General features: G+C 39.7%; 1 protein-coding gene across 2 annotated transcripts; it reads left to right on the forward strand.

Annotated features, from left to right (window-relative positions):
* Positions 1-211: 211 nt before the first annotated feature.
* Positions 212-21865, forward strand: LOC143856162 (uncharacterized). 2 transcript variants are annotated; one of them, XM_077366265.1, is made up of 16 exons: positions 212-318; positions 410-438; positions 528-639; positions 1146-1243; positions 3721-3817; positions 3910-3999; positions 4183-4245; positions 4536-4610; positions 4693-4758; positions 4842-4919; positions 14299-14409; positions 14544-14621; positions 14927-15046; positions 15699-15741; positions 15820-15877; positions 21419-21865. In XM_077366265.1, the coding sequence occupies exons 1-15, from the start codon at positions 286-288 to the stop codon at positions 15825-15827; spliced, it is 1101 nt and encodes a 366-aa protein (XP_077222380.1). In that variant the 5' UTR covers positions 212-285; the 3' UTR covers positions 15828-15877; positions 21419-21865. The 2 variants fall into 2 exon arrangements, with proteins under 2 accessions (XP_077222380.1, XP_077222379.1); XM_077366264.1 differs by lacking the exon at positions 21419-21865 and adding an exon at positions 20568-20849.
* The last annotated feature ends 2033 nt before the right edge of the window (positions 21866-23898 follow it).

Genomic DNA, 23898 nt, shown 5'->3' on the forward strand with positions numbered 1-23898 from the left:
CGTGCCCTTTCCCTTTCTCCCAGTCCCACGACTAACGTGCACTGAAGTAGTCACAATACCACTAAACTAAACAATCGCAACCGTTGGATTAAACCCATTAACGATCCCCATTCTCCTCAGCAACGCGAATCTAAGGTCGAAATACCCCGGCGCACGTTAACATAAATCCCTTTTTAATAGCCCCCCCATATTTCCCTCATTTCAAAATTTCCTACTTACTGTATTCATTAAACCCTTTCTCTTCTTCCTCTTTTCACCATTCTACAAAAAAAAAAAGCTCTGAAAATGTCTCCAACCGATCCCGAATTAGATCTAAGGGTTCTCTTACAAAACAATCTCTTTATAAACCCTAATTTATTTTTCCTCTACTCTTTTTTTTAATGTTCTAATTAGGTAAAATTCTTTGCAGGCATCTACTCAATCTGGATTTGGAATTGGGTAAGCAAATCTTCATAATTTCGACCTTATGTTTCTATTTTTAGATGAATGCTTCTTTTTTTTTTCTAGGGTTTTGATTTTTCTTGTAGGGAGTATACTTTTGCCAATGTCGAAAATCTGGACCACTGCACTAAGTATCTGAACCAGACATTGGTCACATTTGGATTCCCCGCGTCTCTCGATCTCTTTGCTAATGATCCGGTGCGTTCTTTATAGGTTTTGTTTTGGGATTTTTAGTTATTTTTTTTGCTAGAACTATTCTACATTGTATGTGTGTGTGTTATTCATGTTGAAGTATAGGTTTTGTTTTGGAATTTGTAGTTGTTTTTTGTTAGAATATGTGAGATCTCACCGTTGGATTGAACGAGGTAGTAAGTGTTTTGGTGGGAAACATAATTTTACACACTCTATGAGATTTTAACAAATGTTTTAAGACTTTTTCATTTGAAACATTTGTAAAATTATATTTCCAATGCACCTTAACGCGTTAGCAAAAACCCAATTAGTAATTAGGTTAGATTATAATGTTATGTTCTTATCACTTTTCATTTTTATCATAACATCTTTCTATGTTTATCATGTAAGTGTTCTATATAAGCACCGATTGATTCTCTTTGTAATTTATCCAAGATTAGTAAAAATCTCTAATTTTGTCATTTTTCTTGCTAGAAATGTTCTACATTTTATGTGTGTTATTCCTTTTGCAGGTTTCGATTGCGCGTACGTGCAATTGTTTATATTCTCTCCTCCAACAAAGACAACGCGATATTGAATTCAGGGAATCGTCGAATGATCAGAGACAGAGGTAGTGTGCCCTAATCTTTTCAAAATAATGGCGTTTGTTGATTGAGTAAGTGTTGGATTTATTTTCAACCATACTTGCATAATTTCTTTACCAGCTGTAGATGTATGGAATCATAAAGGGGGTAATCATGGCGAGTTCATTACCCATTTCACAGCAGTGTTACCTTTCGTGTTTTGTTTGTTCAAATGGTATTTGTGCACTGAAACTTGGCATATATGATATATGTGTTTGGACTGTTCTATAAGAGGATTAAAGGTAAAAACCAACCTCTTGGCTGCCCTGTTGGTAAAAGGTCCCGTCCTTTGACCTATAGGTTCTAGTTTCGAGGATTGGTACCCCTCAAAGGATTAAAGGTAACTGTAACTGCACTTCCATTATTATAGTTGAGATTCATCGTCATTTTTTCCAGAGAACCCAAATCTTCTCTCTGAAACAGCACCAATAAGAGATGCACACACGGTTGAAGCCATTGCAATAGACTTGGTACACTTGATTGAGCTGCTTATGCTGCTTTTTATTCTTCTACTAAGCCAACTTATTACTCGTATAGATTTTAATATCCTGTGATTGATTGATGATAAGAAAACCAGTTGAATTGGCACTACGAGTGTCCAATGATCACAATGTTCATTGAGATAAAATAAAGTGGCTTTCTGGGGTTATAGCTAGCATGTCTCAAGGTCCTGATGTCTGGATCTAGATGGAGCAAATGTTGTGTCTGATGATAATGAGAATAGTGCTGAAGCTCAATCTATGGAATCCAAAGATGAGTATTGTGTTAGTGTAGTTGGTGAGACCCAATTTAACCAATGGGATGACATGATAAAAGATTAAACCCCTCATAAGGATATCAAGAAGCCGAATTGGGTGCTTCCTTGCAAGCATTGAACCTTCTTGTTTGAGGAGACCTAGCCTAACAAAACTCAACACAAACACCATAACCAACTCAAAATTTGTATGATATAGGGGAACATCTACTAAATTCTTGTGCCTAGGAATATCTCTGATGGGTCATTGGATGTACGTATTTTGATTGCTGGAATAAATTGATTTCACCAGAAATAGATTTCAGCTGAAACATATTTAAAGTTAAATAGTTTAACACTACTTAGGTGACATCTTTCATTTTTGTGAAAATTTGATAGACTAACAACTTAAAGTTAGTCTAACAATTGAATAAGTGTCGTTAGACTAACAATGTCATAAAGATTATCTATTATCTAAAGAGTTAGTTAATCCAGTGTCGGTTCTATATTAAATGGGAATATTGTCAAAAACCACCTTTTCTTCGAATGGTACCAAAATCCACCTAAAATTTGGACAATTACCATTATTTACCGGAATAGCTTTTAAAATTTATTTTGCCTATTTAACTCTTTTCATTGGCGACATTAATTACCTAAACATATGATACTTCTTGTTCTGTGAAATGTAGTAACTACCCAGTTCTTAAGAGAATGAGGAAGGAAGAGGAAGAAGAAGAATAGAGAAAAGGAATTTGATTATCTCATTTCATTACCCTCTTCAGAAAGCTCAGTACATTTATGCTATAGCTGAATCTGTTACAACTGTTGACTAACTACAGTCCTCACCATGATTACCATCTAACTATAGTTCTAACTACTTTACAACTGTATTAACCTCCCTGATAGTGACCTTTCTACTTCTTGATTACGTATTCTGACATCCACTTGGGCTGACCCCTGTCCCTTTGAGGCTCGACTCTCGTTGGTGTGTTGATACCCTGAACAGCTGACTCTGGTTCATGATTCAGAGGTGTATCAACATATATAAAAAAAGATTAAATAATAGAAATGCCTTTGGTAACACATCAGTGATGTCGTTTTGCACAGCCTTGTTCATCTTAAATAACACTTTGTAATCAGTTCCATTGATCTAGTGGGCCACCACTACTTCAGTCCATTGCCTTTGGTCATACTATAATTGGATGATTATAATCCACCGATCAATTCCTTGACTAGATCATCCAATTGAGTTGGACTAAATGGAATGAGCTAGACTGTTGGTGGGCCACCTGATCAGTGAAAATGATCACCACAAAGTGCCATGTGTAATTAGACCATGTTATAAAAAATGGTGATAAGATCATCTCATCCTAAAGACCTTCTTAAATAATTCTAAGACACTTACAGCTGGGGCAGCAATGAGCTAGACTGTTTTGTAGGAGGATTAAATCTGAGTAGTAATGTTAATTTTCCATACTTTATTTAAAAGAACTTTCCGCTGCCACGCAAAATATTGGAACTCTGCAGTTTTCCTTTTCACAATCAGTTGAGTTTGCTTCAAAGTTATCCAATGGATCCCAGTTCTCAAAGTTCTTGAGAAGCATCTTTGCTGAGGGAACTGTTGTCTAGATTATTTTAATTCTGTCTAACTTTATCACTTGTGTGATATACCATCGCAAGTGAATCTTTCTTTCCTTTTTTTTGCTTACATTATTGTCTACCTTATCATAGGTTGTTATCCGATATATCAAGATTAGAGGCCAAGGTTGAGAGACTCGAGGCTCAATTAACTGCCAAAGATCGAGAGTTGGCCACTATAACTCGCATGGTTTGATGAAACTTACTCTTTATAGGTTCCTTTTTAGTTGCAATGGCATCTTAAACTTTTATATATACTCTTCTAAAGTTTCAGATGATCAGGAAGCTAAAGATACGGCAAACTTCAAGGCCCAGATTGAAAAGTTGCAGCAGGAACGGGATGAATTTCAAAGAATGGTTATCGGTAATCAGGTGCGGATTTGTTTTCTGTACATTGTTTTTCCACAAATGAGTGCTTTTATGCATCCTATCTCTTAGCATTTAACTCAGGAATATGCGTATGCCTTGTGTTATGGTTTTTGATGGATATTGTAGCTTTTAAATATATGACATCCTGACCATTATTAATTTAAATGTATTGTTTTATTTTAAAAGCAAGTACGCACTCAACAAATACATGAAATGAAGAAAAAAGAGAAGGAATACATTAAATTGCAGGTATGATAATTTCTTGTTCTATTGCCAGCCTTTGGAATTCTGTAAGGCTACATTTCTTTCGATGTAAAAATGGACATAAAATTTGTTTTATGTTGTAAAAATAAACATAAAAAAAATTTAACGTCCATTTTTACGTCGAAAGAAATGGAGCATAAATGGTTTAATGTTCAGAAATACTGATAAGGCAATATGATCACAGTCATATTTTTATGTTGGCACTCACAAGTAACAATGGGAAGCATGAGATGCCGAAGTTTCATAATAGGGGCGTTCACTTTTTTCTTCTTCAGGAGAGGTTAAACCAAGTCTTGATGGAGAAGAAGAAGGAATCTAGGTCAGGCATGGAGATAATGAATTTACTTCAGGTACTTATTGGTCAGTTTAATATTTAGTAGGGATCTATGTTATATGCATTCATCTTATGCCATTTATCGTACATGTAAACAGAAAGAAGGGCGACCACGTGGGACTTGGAATGGAAAGAAGGCGGACAATGATTTTTATAAAATGATTGTAAGAAGGATTATTGACCTTTTTCTGTTTTGATGAATTTTGATGATGTGTACTTGGTTTACAAATGTCTACGCGACTATCAGGTGGATGCATATGAGTTGAAGAAGCAAGAGCTGATGGCAGAGAATGCTGATTTACGAGCATCATTACGTTCGATGCAGGTAATTACTCGATATTTATCCATGGTTGGCACCGGTTGTTTCATAATAGACTGGATTTGCCATTTGATTTTTTATATCACAAAGTACATTCACAAAAAAACATTGTATCAAATGTCGGCCGAAACTTGTCGTTTTTGACTGGCATGTTTCATTTTTTGGTCTCCACCTAATGCAGGTGCATTGGATCAGATTGATTGGATCGACGAATGGATGGATCAAATTGATTGGATCGATGATTGGATGAACCAGATTGATCAAATAGATTCGATTGATTGGATGAACCAGATTGATCAAATAGATTCGATTGATCCGATCAATGATCAGATTGAAGATTGGACTGTAGATTATCTACAAAAAATGGATCATCCAAATGCCGTAAGGCGATCCCAGAGGCTTTAAAATCGATGGCTCGGCACGAGCCATGAAAACTGATGTAGCATGAGAGAGAATACATGGATCAAAAGCACATGGGTGACATCAAATGGAGAGCACATGGATATTACCAAGCTTAGCCAATTTCCATCTTAGGAAATTTCCATTTTCATCCTGAATTAAATTTTGATGGTTCCGGCTTAGGAAATAGAGGCTTAGCTGGGATTGGGGGATTACTTCGAGATGCTGATGGGGCTGTTGCCGAACCGATTCCTCTTTCAGTGTTAAATCAAAGTGGAATTTGGCCTAGATGGCTGGGTGTTGCCTATGCAACATTAATTCCGTCAAATTTTTACAAAGTTGCGTTGGCTATAGATTGTTTACCACCCATATACATGGAATCTGAAAGCGCATATAGCCTACTTGCTGTTCATGTTGCCTAAATATTGTCTTCATGCTGTCATGTGGCTTGATAGTGCCTCTATAGTGTTTGTGTAGCTCAAATGATCCTCTTGCTGTGTTTGTGTGGAGTAGCTATTGTGTTGTCCTTTTTTTTTTTCCAATGGTAGGACCGAGATAGTCAACCCAAAACATTACAAAGAGAAACAAGCAATAAAGAAAGCAGAAACAAAGAAATACAATATGGGCACCGAATCAAGGGGCCAGAAAATCAAGTATCTCCAAACCGTGCTTTTCTACTCCATCCCTAGCTAGATGATCAATATACCATTAGTTGACCTTCTAATGTGCATGAAAATGATAGATGATCCAACTACCCTATCATGAATCTCAATAAAAAATTGAGAGAATCTCCAGGGGGAACAGATGATCCTCTAAGCCAACAGATGGCGTTAAGAGAGTCACCCTCAACTATCATCCTGTCCATGCAATCCTTTTCCAATCGAATAATCCCCTGGTGGACAGCTCGGACCCCCGCCTCACTAGCATCTGCTATGCCAACCGGCTCTGAAAATGCCTAGATGATCTCGCCCCAAGGATCTCTAAGGATGCCTCCAATGCTAGCAGGGTCCGGATTACCCCTACTAGAACCATCGAAGTTAAGTTTAAACAACCTAATAGAAGGAGGCTGCCAATTTTGAACAATAGAGGGCCGGCACTCAACGCTAAAGCATATCTCCTTCCAACCCTCCCATAAGTCAAAAGCCAAATCAAAACGGGACAAAGTGAGGCATGTCACCCAAGCAATAGTCAAGGCTATTACTTTTATGAATAAGAAATAAGGCTATTTGGAGACGCCTTAAAGCACTTTAGCATTCCTTTCTTTCCAAAGGTTGGCTAGAACAGACACGGCCCATAAAACTCTCCCTTTTTACTTCCAGGGGATCAATGACCAACCTTCTAATAAATTTGGAAGTTTAGATGGGAAAACCCTAGATATTCCAAACATGGATAGGATTCTACACCACACCTCCGTGGCTATTGCGCAATGGATAAAGATGTGATCCACCGACTCTCCGCCGCTATGCACAAAGCACAATGGTCAATTATCAACATCTTACGATTCCTAAGGAAGTCCGCAGTCTCAAACCGGTCACGAATGGCCGCCCAACTGAAAACACATACTTGAGGAGGAACTTGAATCTTCCACACCTTTGTTTCAATCAGAGCACAATACAAGGCACTGATTGTTGAAAGATTTGATAGTAAACACCAAGAAGAATCCTAGATCCACGCCCTCTTATCCACTCCAGAATGCCTGATGCAGCAACCTTCTAACAACTTAAAAAGCCTAGCCACCGATGGAAGTTCTCTGTCAAAAAAATTCCTTCTAAAAGCCGGCCTCCATATAATCCTGTCACTGATTCTCTCAAAACAATCTTTAACCATGGCCTCTTTATGGGACGCAATGGCGAATAAATTCCTTTTAAATTTCTGTTTCGGTTTCGGTTGGCACGGAAATGGTAACATTTCGGTTTCGGTGGAAATCTTGTAAAATCATGGAAACGCATGGAAACATATGCAAACGATGAAATTTTAAGATGAAACTTTCAGAAATGTTAGAATAAGCATAAATACATACTTAAAAGCCATCACATAAGCAAGAAAGAAATCCATAATGGCTTAATCACATTGAATACCTAGTGATATGTGTTGTCGCACATACCTGGAACAAGAAAGTCAATAAAGAAGTCCAATGTAATGAAGTATAAGAAAGTACAATGACTAGTCTCCCCTCCAAGGACCCCAACTCGATGTTAATATCACGTATTGTTATGAAGTATTACTGGCCGCATGTTGATCTGACATTCCATGCATGAGATATGGTTACTTTGTTGTGTAGTTCAATGGTGTTGCCTACCAAATATCATTATCTACATTAACGAAATGAAATGAAATATAGATCATAACATCATTCCATTTTTTTGGTTGTTCTGACCATATTGGTCGAATTTTGGGGATTTCGGTTGAATTTCAGGAATTTCAGGAGGAAATAATGACGTGGAAGGAATTCATTGAGATTTCGTTTTGGTGGGGGATTGAAACGGAAACATTTCGGTCGTTTCGGAGGAATTTCAGGAAAGTTTAAAACCATGGTCCTAATTAGTGACTGGGCTACCCTCATGCAGAGTAGCTAGTGTTCTGCGCTAATTTGTGATTGTGTGTTGTCTTGTTGGGAGCATGGTTTTAATTTCGACCGAAATCCAAAATTTTGGATTTCGGTGAGGACCGAAACCGAAATGTACCAAAACTGAAATTCCTGAAATTTACCAAATTTCGTTCTAAATTTAGGGAGGAAATTTCAGGAATTTCGTCGAAATTCGTAATAAAATAATATTTTTATTCCGTTAAAGTATTCCAAACGAAATTACCGAAATTTCAGTCGAAATTTTGTCCCAAAAAAAATGGCATTCTGTTAGCCCCGTATGGAATTTCGCCAGAAAATTCTAGATTTCGGCGAAAATTTTGGTTTCGAATAAGTCCGCAATTTTAGCCAAAACCGAAATTAAAAACCATGGGTGGGAGTAGCTAGCATGCTGCCCTATTTGTGACTGTGTTGCTTTTGGGTGGTAGCTAGTGTGCTGCCCTGATCTGTGTTTGTGCCTGATCTATTTTATGTGGATTGTGTTGTTGTGCTACCCCATGTGGAATAAGGAACTGCTTCATTTAGTTTTTTTTTTTTTTTTTTTAATTTTTTTAAGAGAAAGAGTTGGAAAGAAAAGAATAAGATGAGATGATCTCCCCCTCATTCTATTATATTTATATTAGGGTTACAGTTACAAAGTCCATTATGCCCTTGGGCATATCACACACTCTAACATTCCCCCTCAAGCTGGAATGTATATATCATGCATTCCTAGCTTGTTACAAATATCACTCAATTTAGACTTGCTCAATGACTTTGTAAACATGTCAGCCAACTGATCCACTGAACGAGTAAACTCAGTTCGTATCTCCCCTTTTTGAATTCTTTGACAAATAAAATTGCAGTCCACTTCATTATGTTTTGTGCGCTCATGGAACACTGGATTGGTAGCAATGTGTATCACAACTTTGTTATCACAATACAACATCGAAGGAGAAGAGGGACCAAAGCCAATCTCAGAGAGAAGTGAGCGCAACCAAATGAGTTCAGTGCTTGTATGTGCCATTGCTCTATATTCTGCTTCTGCACTAGATTTGGCTATGACATCTTGCTTCTTGCTTCTCCATGACACTAGGTTACCGCTTACAAAGGTATAATAACCCGTAGTCAACCTCCTATCTGCAGGAGATCCAGCCCAATCTGCATTAGAGAACCCTTCAATTTTCATATGGCCATGTCTTTTAAACAGCAAACCCTTTCCTGGAGCGCCCTTTAGATACAACGATTTGAACAAATACAGCCCAGTGAGAGGTACGAGGGGAGCTCATGTACCAACTGACTACCCCTACATCATATGATATGTCTGGTCTTGTAACTGTAAGATATATGAGTTTACCCACTAGTCTTTTATATCAATAAGGGTCCTCCAATATATCACCATCTTCTGGAACCAGTTTCACATTAGGATCCATGGTTACAGACGCCGGCTTGACCCCAAGACATACTTCCTTTCTGATAGAGAAAGCCCTTTAGACGAGCGTGGTACCTCTATTCCAAGGAAGTATCTAAGACATCCCAGATCCTTAGTGAAAAATTCTTTCTGTAAGAAGGTTTTCAATTTCATTATCCCTCTTGAGTTACTACCTGTGATGATGATGTCGTCAACATACACAATCAGCAAAATGCAACTTTCTGAAGAGTGATGACTGAACACTGAGTGGTCCACTGCACATTTTTTCATGCCAAAGCGCATGACTGCCTCGCTGAACCTTCCAAACCATGCACGGGGAGATTGTTTGAGTCCATAGAGAGATTTCCGTAGACGACATATAGAGGAGGACATCTCCCCCTGAGCAACATAACCCGGTGGTTGCTCCATATACACCTCCTCTGTGAGATCCCATGAAGAAACGCATTCTTTACATCTAACTGATGAAGGGCCCAACCATCATTTATTGCCAAAGAAAGAACTCGAACAGATGGAATTTTTGCAACAGAAAACGTCTCAGTGTAGTCAACACCAAATGTCTGAGTATACCCTTTTGCAACCAGACGTGCTTTCAGGCGCTTAGTGCCATCTGGTAAGTATTTAATGGAGATCACCCATCGACAACCAACAGCGTGAGCACTAGATGGTAAGGCAACCATATCCCAAGTCTCATTAGTGTGAAGTGCACCCATTTCCAGGTCCATTGCCTCACGCCAGCTAGGATGGGTGAGAGCCTCAACCACATTCTGCGGTAAGGAAACGTAAGACAAAGAAGATACAAAGCGTTTGAAGGAGGGCGAGAGATTTTCATATGAAACAAAATTAGAGTTAGGATGTGCTGTAGAATGAGAACGAGTGCGGGATGCAATAGGGAAGTTAGAAAGCTCACTAGAGGTAGGTTGGGTGGATACCTGAGTAGAAGACGTTGGGATCATCGCCTGAGAGGATGACAGATCAGCTGGAGGTGGCGTGGGATCAGTCTTTTGCCGGTGTCGTTGATATTGCTTCGCAGTAACTGGAGGCTCTGGTGGTGCCACAGGGGTAGGCACAATTTCCAGATTTGGCAAAGAAGCCACAGGAATAAAAGGAGGAATAGATGGAATCACAAGTGAATCCGGTAGGATCGGTCGAGGAAGAGCGAGCTCTGAGTCTGGAAGAGAGGTACGATGCTCAGAGTACTGAGGGAAGAATGGCTCAGACTAAAACAATGTAACGTCAGCAGACACAAACCATCGACTAAGACGATGACTGTAACAACGATACCGCTTCTGCGTACACGAGTACCTCATGAAAACACATCTCTCGGACCGATGATCCAGTTTGTCACGACCCGGACCTAGGTGGTGTACAAAACAAACACATCCAAAGACACGAGCGGTAAGTGGAAATGGATCCTTCCCAGGATGTAAGACCATGAAGGGCGATTCCCCACGAAGGATGGAAGAAGGAAGGCGATTAGCCAAATAACGGGCAGTACGGACAGCCTCACTCCAATACTGCTTAGGTACCCGCATTTGGAAGTGTAGGGTGCGAGTTACTTCGAGTAAGTAACGCAGCTTCCTCTCAGCAACACCATTCTGCTGAGAGATGTAAGCACAGGAGGTCTGTGAAGGATGCCATGGGTTGATAAATAATCCCGACCTTGTAAACCAGATAAAAATTCTCTAGCATTATCAGTGCGTAGACATTTGATATTGCAATCATATTGATTTTGAATTTCAACATGAAATGTGCGAAAGGCAAAGAAGACCTCAGAGCGGTCTTTAAGTAAATACAACCATGTCATGCGAGAATAGTCATTAGTAAAGACAATGAAATACTTGAACCCAGTTGCAGATGCGACCCTAGAGGGTCCCCATACATCAGAATGAACTAATTGAAACGGACTAGAGACTCTACTAATGACTTGGGAAGGGAATGACACACGACGGTGCTTCCCGAGTTCACACAACTCACACTGAAAAGAGGATAGAGGTCCTGGAACAAGATGTGTCTGCTGAAGCCGCTGAAGCGATGGATGGCCAAGACGACAATGCCACTGATAGGCATCCGCGGAACTATGCAGGACAGTAGGCGGTCGACAGTCCAGACGATACCAACGAAAATGGAGTTTGATTATCCAACACGGAAGAAGGTAGATGATTACTAAGGAAACAAGCACTAAGCACTGCATCACTCCAATAGGTCTTAGGGGCTTTCATCTGAAACATGAGAGAGCAGGCCATATCAAGAAGGTAGCAAAGTTTTCTCTCGACCACTCTATTTTGCTAGAGGGTATAGGCACATGAGGACTGATAACGTATTACCTGGCATACCAGTATGTAAACATCCAATTGAACATTGTTTTTTATTGCAAATATCTGAATAAAAACACGAAATGCAGAGAAAACTTTTGAACGATCTTTGACTAAAAACAACCATGTCATTCTTGAATAATCATAAAATAATAATAATAAAGTACTTAAAACAAAACAAAGATGGAGTTCGACAGGATTCTATACATCATAATGAACTCACTCAAAAAGGATGAGACACGACTAACTACTCTAGAGGGAAAGGACACCTTATGATGTTTTCCCATTTCACAGAACACACAGAAATGGACTGACTGGACTTGACACTAAGACTGACTTCCAAAGCTTCTCAACTGAAGGGTGGTCTAAGTGGCAACCACTGAAAGGATTCAATAGAGCTTCGTAGAGCTGTACTTTCCCTCGTCTATCAAGGTAGTAAAGCCCATCCACCTCACGACCCAAACCAATCTTCCTCCTGGTCTTTAGATCCTGGAAAACACAATAAGAAGGGAAGAAGGAAATATAACTATTAAAGTATAAAAGATTAAATAATGCCTTCTCCAACAGTTTAAGCTTTTGGAGTAACTGGTAGTTTTATATGGTATTAGAGCAAAGGTCCCGAGTTCAAACCTCCTTGATATAAAAAATTCACATGCAATGGTCAACCCAAAAAGTGGGGCCACATGTGCCACATGTAGGCCAACCCAAAGAAAGAGGGGCCACACGTGGGAGTGTTGAAGTATAAAAGATTAAATAACGCCTTCTCCAACAGCTTAAGCTTTTGGAGTAACCGGTAGTTTCACAAGAACAATTAAATGTTTAGTTAACTGACTAACATAAAGTAAATTAAAAGGAATTTTGGTACATAAAGGACAAAAGATAATGAAAGGGCCTGAATGAGGGGTAGCTACACCTTCTCCTTAGATAGGAGGTTGGGCGCTTTCTAAACAATAAGCCATGACGCAGAAGCAGAAAGGAAACAAGAGGAAGTGCTACCTTGTTGGGCTAAGGTGGCAGTTGGCTGCTTGCCTTTGCCCTTAGATCTCAAAAACTCATCATACGCGACCCGAGAGACCACTAAGGAATCAACTAGTTTAGATGACGGTGGTATGGAGCTCTCAGACATAACAACCGAAGCATGACTAGCATATCAAGGTGCCCATAACCCCGGATGCAGATCATAGCAATAATCGACAGAGTGACCGTCTGTACAATAGTGAGTTCAAAATTGGGTTCCACGACCACCAGTACCACGACCTCCTCCTGAATCACAACGACCATTGTGATCACTGCCCAACTGAGCAGCTAGGGCTGTTCGCTCACTTGAGCCCTCAACTTGCATAAACCTCTTTACTCGGGAGAACACCTCATCAAGAGAGAGAATGGACCCTAAACCAATGATTTGCCGACGTATAGGTAGAAACTCTAGAACCCAAGCATCCGGAAACTGCACCACAAGCAAATCCTCCTGATGCTTGGCCAAGAGAGTAGTGAATGGCAAATACATATCAAGCGGCTCACATCGAATCTCATAGAAAGTAGAATTCTTAAACTGACTTGTCTCAATGCTTCAAATTCAGGAATTCTGAGTACACATCACATATCCTAGTCAAGTTGTTCACTCCTGAATACAAGGTTTCTGTTCGCTTCCAAATGTCTTTGGATGATCGGATATACATCATGCGACCAGCAACCTTGGATTCCATTTTGTTCCGAAGAAGAGTCTTGATCACAGGCTTAGAACATCTTCTTGCCTCCACTTCCCATATGACTTATCCTCACAACATCTTCTTCCCATACAACTTATCCTCTGTATTGGGGTCCCTTTCAATATACTTAACCTTTCCTCGGACAAGGAGAAAAGGTTTCAACAGCCATTCGCCATGGAGGATAATTCGATCCATCCAACATGATGAAGGTCCCTTTCAATATACTCATCCTTTCCTCGGGCAAGGAGAAAAGGTTTCAACAGCCATTTTCCATGGAGGATAATTCAATCCATCCAACATGATGGATGTCATTTGTATGTTATGTATCTCCATAGTAAAAGAACCAGTGGAGGCAGCCATAAACTCACTATCCTCAGATAATCACAAGTCACCAATCACTGCACGAGCAACCAACACAAGAAAGAAATCACCAGTCACTTCATAGAACTAAGCTAACAAAGAAAAGAGTGATGACAGGGGATGCTGAGCCTCTGAATCAGTAGTGAATGGTAAGTACATATGATGATAGGGGATGCTGAGCCTCCGAATCATATAGACTCCAACAAAACACTATTGCAATTTATCATCCTCTGGAAATATGGTTGGTTAGGAATCATTTGTCGGGGAAAATGCATATTCCTTTGAATCATTTACTCCTTAAAATATTTATTAATGCTAGGTGGTTACTGATATCCATGATGTACATATTCAACCTTTTAATATCTATACTACTATATATAACCTCAATTTGTATCATATTATACTGCCTGTGGGTTTAGTCGTATCTTGATCCAATTGCAGTAATCACTACTTTGCTACACATTTCCATCTGCCATCCACAACTATATCCTTTCTACACATTTTCATTTATTATTATATGTTTAATCTCAGTTTTTAATTATGCTTACAAGAAGTGTATATTAATTCAAACAGCGGTTGACAATGGGCATTGAGGATATTTTTGTTTCAGATGGATATGCGTGATTTCCTAAATGCTCCGAATGGGCTATCCAAGCAAACTTTGGGCATAGATGAAAGGCGTGATGTCGAGGCCCCCCATTCACCACTAGGTGGTAGGACGGTATGGTGATATTTTGTTCATCCTTGAGATTGCAAGATTAGTTATTATCGAATGGACTGTTGCTCTATGGCTTTGATGCCGTGTTTAAGATGTAAATGGTCCTTGTGTTGAATTATTGATTTGGCTACTTGCAGGATGTCTTTGATCTGCCTTTCCACATGGCTAGGGATCAAATAGAAGAGAGCTTGCGGACAAAGATGACCTCTATCAAGGTAAGGTCAGTTTTTAATTGCATTCGTGCGTGCTGGTTAGGTTTGCCATTTACGTTTTGGGAAGTGATATATTCACCCCCTTTTCTTCCCCGGGCCACCTCCTCTAGTGTATTTGTGTATACTCTTTTTAGTTTTTACACTACAAGGGCGTGACCCGGGGAAGAAAAGGGGATGAACATGTCATTTCCCTTACAGGTGGCAAAACGCTTACACTGGACTATTCTTTTTAATGACAATCAATTGCCAATTCTTTTTCCCATCTTTTGTTTTCGTAACATTTAATTATTTTTCATCGCATGGGAAAGGAACGGATGGTTCAACTTCAAGATGCACAAAAAGGAGCAGAGGTCACTTCAGAAGCAAGTGAGAGAGAGCTTGAGCTTGAAGCTCAGCTCGTTGAAGCCAGGAGCATCATTCAGGAGCAGGTTTTATAACCCCCTTCTGTAATTATGCAGTTAGCTTTTGAAATCACGCTTTGCGCCTGATTTTTTTATGTCAAGTGCAATTGTTTCATAGTTGGGCATGCCATACAGATCATGGAATTTCATCATGCTTTGCACTTGATTTTTTTAGATCAGGTGAAAATGTTTCATAGGTGTGTATGACATGCAGATAATTGAATTTTCTAATTGTCATGCTCCTGGTGTACGAATGTCAATATTTTGCTGCAACCATGGTTTCAAATTTCGACCGAAACAGAAACTACCTGAAACCGAAATTTCGGCAATTTCGGCTGAAATTTACTTTTTTTTCCCTGTAATTTCGGCTGAAATTACAGAAATTTCAGCACTAGTTTGAAATTTGTGTTTACTGAATTTCGGCCAAGATTTCGGTTTTGGCTATGTCCGAAACTGAAACCGAAATTTTAAACCTTGGCTGCAAAATGCCCTCATTTGTTCTATTCAGTTCCCTATTGTTATGCTATTGTTCGTCTTTGCTCTTTCTGACTGACTTTGTTTGATTTTGGTGCCTTGACCGAGTTTACTAAACTTTGCTTGATGACGGAATATTTTTGTAAGTTCTATGTATTAGTGATCGCATACTTTAGAGAGACACTGACAACAAGTTTAAATGCAGGCCTCTATAATGTCCAAACATCTCCCAAAGTCTGAGAAGCCAGGTTCTTCATTGTGCTTGTTTTATTTGGCTTCTCAGTTGCTTATAAATAATCATAATCTAAGAATCATATTCTTTGTAGGAGAATGACTGGCCATCCAGATGCTAACAGGGACTCGATCATTTTAGGTTCCACTGAGGTATTTATTGTTTAGTGTTTTGAGATATGTTTTCATGTCTCCCAGCATAAATTCTTTTATATCAGGTGCTAATATTTTATCTTTTAATAATCTACAACTTCTCTGCCATTCAAAAAAATTATTCTTCCTCCTGGATGGATTTATATAAGTTTGCCTACCCGCATTTATCCAATGTTTATATATACTCATTCATAGATCCTTGCTCTTGGGTGCATAAACATGCATACAGTTATGAATGTGTATGGATATCGGACTGCAGGCAGGCATCTAAACTTTTAGGTGCATCAGATTCATATATATATATATATATATATATTGATGACATAGGGTATCCCCATCCCATTTTAGGGCAGGACTAATCCCTATGGATGCACTCAATCACCTAAAAATATTTAGGAGCATAAGATTCATGTACATGACAAACTACTATGGTGGTGTAACATAGGTATGCCATTGGGTTGCTTGATCTTATTCTTTGTGTGAACTATTGCTAGTAGTACTAACTCACCAGAGCAGATTCCCATTGGATTCTAACTCTGGTCTTTAACATAGGAAAGTGAATCTTAACGTAGGAAAGTGAAAAAAACACTGGTATATAGGCACAACCGGTTTCCTTGTGCTTGCTGATTTGGTTGCATGGGCTGATCGTGTGACCTCCACAAATTGTCGAATGCTGATACTCGAAACTTTTATATGTTTGGTGGTATGGTTTGGTTATCGTTTGCAATATGGGCTGATGTTGGGTCATAAATTTCAGTCCTCAATTTTGAGTGTCAAATTCACTTTAAAATAGTCCTTGTTTCCCTATAGTAATGTCTGATACTAATTGTATTTTATTTTCTTAATTGTATCAGATTCTACTATCACAGAAAATATGTTTGTATGTCAAATATATAAAACTATTAACTTCCAAAAGATTATTTTAAAACAGCACTGCACTAGAACAAATGCAGGTTGCAAGCAAACCACTGGCAATTTCATGGTCATTGAAAGTGTTGAGAACAATCCGCCGGGCAAATCAATCCGATCGTGCACAAATTAAACGGAAAAGATAAAAGTAACCAACAAGCCACAAGATGAACACTAAGATTTTACGTGGTTCGGCCAAGCCTACTCCACGGGCGAGAAACACGATCTTCCACTATGAGAGAGCAATATACAAGGATTACAATGGATTAAACCCAAAACCCAAAACCCGCAACCCTCTCGTCGCTTCTCACCCACGATCGTACACAAGAGAAACCCGAGAAAACCCGAAAGAAAACCCAAGACGAACCTGAGAAGAAACCCAAGGAAAAACCCTTTTCTTCCTTCTTCTCTCTTTCTCTCTCTCCCTTAAGGTAACCGTCACACCCCAAGCCTCTCGCTCGTCCTCTCTTGGTCTCCTTTCCCAAGAGAAAACACACTCTCTTTTTGTATTTAGGTTTTCCCCAAAACCTAAAAGGTAGCTTTCCTTTTTGCCTCTTGCCTTCCCACCCAAGCAAGCTACGGTGGGTGGGAAATAACGCAACTTTCCAACAATCTCCACCTTGGCTTATTTCCCAGCCACCTGAAGATTTTCCGTTGATGTTGTCACCAGTCTGCTACTACCGCAAACCACCATTGGCCTTCTAAAGTACCAGCTACACAACCTCGAATCACCTTGGTTCTGACTCCTCCCGATTCGATCAATACGGCCAAAGCACATGTGTAGCTGCCAACCCGTTGACTCACCTAGTCAACCTTGGAGAGGGATCTCGATCCCTCCTCCCCAACCCAGATACTGTCATCCTCTCACCATCGTCTGTAACCTGGATACCCGTCTCTGCACCAACTGCGAAAAAGACCCTACGAGTGCACACGCTTTCACACCGTTTCCAACTAACCATCGAGATCTTAGAACACTAGTCACCGTGTCCCCAACCAGACGATACAATCCGCCACACTTCTCTCCTTTCATCAGAACCATACAGCCGCGTGTGAGTTTCATGGCTCCACCTGCAGCTGAAATCCTACAACCCCTGGGGTCCAACCGGCCAAGAGATATTATATTCTGCCGTATCTTTGGGACATGCGACACACCACGCAAAGTACGAACCACTCCATCGAACATCTTGATCTTTACCGTCCCAACTCCCGTGACGTCACAAGTAGACCCGTCACCCAAGGACACTACACCTGCCCTTGTCTCCTGGAACGTATCAAAATATTCTCTCCTGGAGCATATATGAACAGAGCATCCTGAATCTAAAATCCACTCATCATGAGGAGAAGTGTGATTACCAGTGGAGACTGTGAGAACATCTCCAAACTCTTCGCTCTGTTCATCCGTTACCGCCACCACAGTATTCATAGCACCATTGTCTGCCTGGTGAGCTCGCCTCGGACAATCCCGCTTAATGTGGCCATATTATTTGCAACGGTAACATTGCACACTCTTTCCGCCGACCTTGGATCTTGACCTGCCTTTTCCTGATCCCTGTCAGACGACCTTCCTCTTTGATTCTCACCATGTACAACTAACCCATGTTCTTCCACCAAGAACAGGTTTCTTTCGTATCTCATTCGATAAGAGCGACGCCGTGACTTCCTCCAACTTTATCGTATCTTTACCATACAATAAAGCCGTCACCAGGTTGTCATACAAATCAGGAAGCGAAGTAAGAAGTAATAGGGTCTTGTTTTCTTCCTTCAACTTTTCGTCAACCTTGTGGAGTTGATCCACAAGCCCGTTGAACACCGTAATGTGCTCCAGAAGATCCTCGCCTTCCTACATCTTCAGCCCATACAATTGCAGCTTCAGATACAACCGGTTGGCCAAGCTTTTGGACATGTAAAGCTTTTCCAACTTCTCCCATAATTTAGACGCATCTTTCTCTTCCATAACGTTAAACATAATACTATCTGCTAGACATAGTCGAATCGTGCTGACCGCCTTCGACTCAATGTCTTCCCACTCGGCATCCGTCATCTTCTCCGGCTTCCCATCCTTTCCCTTCAACGCCTTAGCAAGGTCCTGTTGAACTAGGATGTCCTTCACGCTCACCTGTCCTAGGGTGAAACTTCCTTTTCTGTCAAATATGTCGATGTTGAACTGAGTAGAATTTGATTTTACCGCCATCTCAGATTACTCCGAACTACCTCGAACGAGAATCTTTCTTGGGCAATCTTTCTACTCCCAAAGATCGTGCCCTAACTACGATCCAACCACAACACCCACGATCACTCCACTCAGCCTTGACGATCGCTCCACCTGAGCTTTGATACCACTTGTTGAGAAAAACCCGCCCGGGCAAATCAATCCGATCGTGCACAAATTAAACGGAAAAGATAAAAGTAACCAACAAGCCACAAGATGAACACCAGGATTTTACGTGGTTCGGCCAAGCCTACTCCACGGGCGAGAAACACGATCTCTTGGTCTCCTTCCCCAAGAGAAAACACACTCTCTTTTGGTATTTAGGTTTTCCCCAAAACCTAAAGGGTAGCTTTCTTTTTTGCCTCTTGCCTTCCCACCCAAGCAAGCTACGGTTGGTGGGAAATAAGGCAACTTTCCAACAGAAAGTATAATGGAGTAACTGGAAGAAATGGGAGTGCTCATTATCAATTTCAGTCCTGTCTTCACATCCTTCTGTGAGAAGTAATTAAAGCTTTTCAGTGAATCTCAAGACAAGTACGAGTGTGGCTCTTTGGCTTAAAGTCATGGATATGCTCCCCATTGACACGAGTTTGAATCCCCCCGGCTTACCCGATGCACATGGTTTATGGGTGATTGCGCGTATCAGTATGGAATAGTCCCGCCCTAAAATTGAATTGGGATGCCCTATATCATCCAAAAAAAAAAATATAACTCGTTAGGGGTAAAATCGTTACACCCAGTACCAACCCTCATACCATACCCCAACACACAACCGTTTCAAGATAGATTTATATATCTACCAGGCTAGTACGTGCAGTCGGATTGTGGGCACCATCATAACTAAATCTAACGAAGATGCACGGACCCCAGAGAGGGTTTTTTCCTATCATTCCATTCCCCTCTAATGAGATCTTCTAGTCTATATATGTCTTATTATTCTATTTGAATTCACCCAAGTGGAAATAAAACCCTATTTTTTTCTTAAATACAAGGCCTTCAGCTTGTATTCAATTAGGGTTGACAAGTTATTTCTGTTAACCTTTCTCTTGGATGGATACCTATTACACCTTTACTTTTAGGGGCCGTTTGGATATGCGGATTTTAGAATCCAGGTTTTAGCTTGAAAACAGTGTACAAGAGGGTTCATGATCAAGCTGCTATATGCTGTCCTGACAGCGTTTCTTGGATTTTAATTAAGAAAACAAGGTTTTAGAAATCTTTCCTGCATCTTGAGATTTCTAAAACCTGGAAACATGAGATGATCTACTACTCTCTTGCTGACGGAAAAAAGGGCGAGAAATCAGAAAATGATGGCTGGTCTACTTCTTCTCTTGTCTCTCATCAACAATTTTGAAGAAATCCTGGATTCTAAAATCCGCGTATTCAAACGGCAAGTTTTCTTTCGATTGCTTACATGTTTAGAACCTTTATTTGCTATGCTGTTTATTTCCTCTGGCAGAGTATGTGGAGGTTTAGGGAGTGACATCCTGTTGAAGTAATTACCAGTTTTATATCAGTTCTAACAATTCCTCTTATTTTGTACTGACCCCATCTATTATGTGCTGTATTTAGGCAGTATGAAACCTCCCAACCAGTTCCCATTTCTACAGTAGCATCTTTAAATCTGTCTAGCTGAACACATCTTAAACCGAAGTTGGCTTTGCTGAGCTCAACAACAGCAACATCAGTGGGAAGCAACATGGAACTTTTAAGTGTAATCTAGTAGCCAGGGCGATGGATTTGTTTGGGCTGTTTAGAAGACCCAACATTCTACCCAACATTCTGAGAATGTATCCTTATATTTGTTCTACTATCAATGTTAAACTGCCTTTATTGAAAACAGTTGTTGATCAATGTCAAACTTCTTTTAGGCTTTGTTTCTTTCGACGTAAAATGGACTTAAAATTTTGTTTTATGTTCATTTCTACAACATAAAACAAATTTTACTTCCGTTTTTACGTCGAAAGAAACAAATTCTTGAAAATTGTTATTTATATCCAACGCGTGCATATTTCTTCTTGTCTTCCACATTACTCTTTTTCTCTACAATGGGAACTTGATAACTCTGACAAGGAAAATGAAAGAAACATAGATTCTATTGGAATGATGATTTTATTTTTTGAAATAACATAGATTCTGCATAGCCCTTTTTTGTCTGCCCATTTGAATTCTTCATACTTTGCAAAACTAGCTCTCAGAATCCAAAACAAACAGGGCCTTAGAGTTGGCAATGCATAGAGAAAGAAAATGAGTATTTTTGCAAGCAAAGAATAACCCTTATAAAGAAAATGAATTTAAATACTAATATTGAAGATCGACTCCACTTTTGTATAATTTTGATTGTGATTAGGCTTAATCTTCTCGCTTAACAAACAAAAAAGCTTTCACAAGTTTTTAATTACTGCTGGATCGAATTATGGCAGGTGACACGTTCGAATCTTTGGACGGTGACACGTGGAGGCTGAGCATTGGAGGGACACTTATTTATTTTGGATTAAGTAGAAATTGCACCAAACAATGATGTAGAAACTCATCTTCATCATCTGATCATGATCCAATGGTAAGGATGAGTGGTGCCTGGCCCCCATCCAAGGAGCGTACGCCGAACAATTCTCTATAAAACGTAGAAAATAAAATCCAGGTGAGAGACATGGATGAAGCAGGAGAAGTTGAAGTAACTCTTCATTTTGAATTGAACTAAGGTTCATATTTGCTATAATCCCCTTATCAAGATCACCTGATTAGTGTAATTTTTTATGTTTTAGATGGTCCTTGAAAGGAACCAACTCTTTAATCATAAGCACCATTGAAAGAAAAGAACTACTTTTAACTTCAGGTCTCTGTTTATAAAATTGAAGTTCCATTGGGCATATCTCTCGAGACACCAACCCAAAATTCTGAACAGGCTACCCTTTTCTTTTAATACCACATGCGTAGCATCCCTTTTTGACCAGAGCCGCACGTGTGTGAGAGACACACGAAATACAAAACCTCTGCATGAATCAGATGGCCGATATGTCACGTGCTCCTGTGCATTTCTTTCAGCAAGGCACGTGCGGAGAGAGAGAGAGAGAGAGAGAGAGAGAGAGAGAGGGGGTCTTGGCACAAAAATTCTATCCATTTGAAGTGTACTCTACCAAACTAAAAAACTAGACTCGAAGTGGGTTGGCTCGGAGTCACATTGAACGAGTAAGTGGACAAAACTTGAGTCAGTTTTATATACTTTTTATATATGGCCATTGATATTGGCACTACCAAGTTTTGATAATTGCACTAACTCATATTGTCTTTTATTTTTTCACCACCCTTCAAAGATTGATACAATCAGTGTTTAAAATCTCCTTGATTCGACTAGGAACTCGCTCAAGTCGACTCCCTTTTACCTTGCTGCATTCCGTGTTGCACCACATCCACTTTCCGCGTTATGCCCAACAGAGTCAACAAAACTCCATTGACTCTCCCGAGTTATGACCGCGTCAACCGAGTCGTTCTTGGCTGCATCCGCGCTGAGTCGACAAGGATTTTTCTTGGATGCGTTTCGCATCACATCCGCGTTTTTAAACACCGGTTACAATTATAACATCCACGCCGAGTCAACAAGGATTTTTCTTGGACGCGTTCTGCGTCGCATCTGCATTTTTAAACACCGGTTACAATTATAAAAATGCTATAGGAATTAAAAAGGAAAAGACAAGGTCAATTATTGGAATTATCAAAACATGGCCAATTTCAATAGCCTTATATATTCATTTTCTTTTTTACTTTGACACACGAAAGATTCAAGATGCGGTGCTTTAGCTCATTCTGCATTACAAATGAGCTTCTTCGAGCGAGTTTTTCACCTTTTCATACTTGCCTAGATTTTGGCGAGCTACCTCGTCTTACAAGTTGAGAGTCAACTTGTTGAGAGGCCGTTTGGATACGCGGATTTTAGAATCCAGGATTTCTTCGAAATTGTAGCTAAATGATAAGAGAAGAAGCAGACCAGCTGTCATTTTTGACTTCTCGCCCTTCTTTCCGTAAGCAAGAAATCTCAAGATATAGGAGAGATTTTTAAAATCTGAATTTCTCACTTAAAATCTAAAAAACGCTGTCAGGAAAGCATACAACAGCTTGATCATGAACCCTCTTTTACACTATTTTCAAACTAAAAACCTTAGATTCTAAAATCTGCGTATCCAAACGGCATATGAGGGTCATGTAGACTCAATAAATTTAATTACTATACTGTTCCTACCATTACTGTCTTACAACTTTTCAGATCTTCCAAACTATCCTCCATATTCAAACACGTGCTTATCATACACTAAAGAGTGAAGTTTTAAAACAAAAACCCATATTTAATTTTGTGAAATGACAAACATATCCCTATCTTGATACATGTGGAAGCATTAAGAGAGATTTTTTCCCTATCCCCATGTTTGTTTTAAGCCTAAAAAAAAAAAAACGTGAACAGAAAAATATTCGTGCGAAGAGGAGAACACGATAGCTCATGTGCATATAATAATATCTAAGAGGGAAAGATAGATCACAGAATAATATTAACAATGATAAATCCGCCCCTTTTCTTTACTTGGGACACCCAGCTGAATTGTACGTGGCAATCAGGTCACTTCATTCTTTCTTACGTGAAGTAAATCATCCCCTTTGCAGTCATAGATACACTGGAGCTGGGTGTCCCTAGTAATGAAATGGGGCTCATTTATCATTTCCCTATAAGTTGTGATGAGAATATAATAAGGTTAGTCGAACGTGAGGAATGATTCGTGAGTGAGAGTGAACATGATGGGAACATATAATTTAGTTTCGGCGTTTGACCGTGGACAAAGTGTCCTTGAATTACGAAAGCAAAGATAATCTTAATGCCAACATAGAGCTACTTTTACTCTGTAAAAGTTTTACA

Source organism: Tasmannia lanceolata, unplaced genomic scaffold (genome assembly GCF_043159265.1).
Source record: "Tasmannia lanceolata isolate RefF3 unplaced genomic scaffold, GAP_Taslan_0.1 ptg000023l, whole genome shotgun sequence".
Taxonomy (NCBI): domain Eukaryota; kingdom Viridiplantae; phylum Streptophyta; class Magnoliopsida; order Canellales; family Winteraceae; genus Tasmannia; species Tasmannia lanceolata.